General features: G+C 73.4%; 1 protein-coding gene across 1 annotated transcript in view; it reads right to left on the bottom strand.

Moving 5' to 3' along the window:
* Window positions 1–319, bottom strand: part of Tlx1 (T cell leukemia homeobox 1) — a 7301-nt gene extending 6982 nt beyond the window's left edge. The window contains exon 1 of the mRNA XM_055591747.1: window positions 11–319. Coding sequence (XP_055447722.1) covers window positions 11–319 — 309 coding nt within the window. The remainder of the gene's footprint in view (window positions 1–10) is intronic.
* Window positions 320–659: the final 340 nt, after the last annotated feature.

Raw genomic sequence — 659 nt, 5'->3', positions numbered from 1 at the left:
CGGCGACCACCGAGTTGTAGGAGCCGGCCAGCGGGCCCATGCTGCAGGCTCCGCCACCCGCCGGGCCGCCGGGCCCGCCCGGGCCCCCGGGGCCGTAGGCTCCCGCGCCCCCGGCCCCCGCGCCCCCGGCCGAGCCCCCGCCGCCGCCGTAAGCGTAGGCGCCTCCGACCAAGCAGCCCAGGCCGTATTCTCCGTCCTGCAGGCGCGAAGCGGGCCCCATGCAGCCGCCCTGGTCCGGGCTGTTGAGGATCTGGTCGATGCCGAAGCTGATGGGCTCCGCGTGGCCCGGGTGGAGGTGGTGCGGCCCCAGGTGCTCCATGCTGGCCCCGGCCCCGCGCGGGGGCCCGGGCGCTCGCCGCGCTCGACTAGCCGGCCAGCGAGCGGGGGCGCCGAGGCAACCGCGGCTCCAGGCTGCGCTGAGACTTGGAGGCGAAGTGCGCAGAAGGGCCAAAGTAGGGGGGAGGGGAGGGAGAGAGGGGAGCTTCTTCCCCTCTCCTCGGGCTTCTCCTTTCCTTCTCCGGCTGCTCGCTCTCTCGCTGTTGACTCTGGGACATCAATCACCGGGCGAAAAAGCCCTGAGCGAGCGAGCCTAGCTGCTTCGGCCGGGTCTCTCCATTGGCTGTGCGTGGAAAGGAGCGGGGTGAATGACAGCGCGGGGG

Source organism: Psammomys obesus, unplaced genomic scaffold (genome assembly GCF_907164565.1).
Source record: "Psammomys obesus unplaced genomic scaffold, mPsaObe1.curated_primary_1811, whole genome shotgun sequence".
Classification (NCBI taxonomy): Eukaryota; Metazoa; Chordata; class Mammalia; order Rodentia; family Muridae; genus Psammomys; species Psammomys obesus.
Note: the sequence above shows the minus strand (reverse complement) of the source record. Positions and strands in the feature narration are given on the sequence as shown.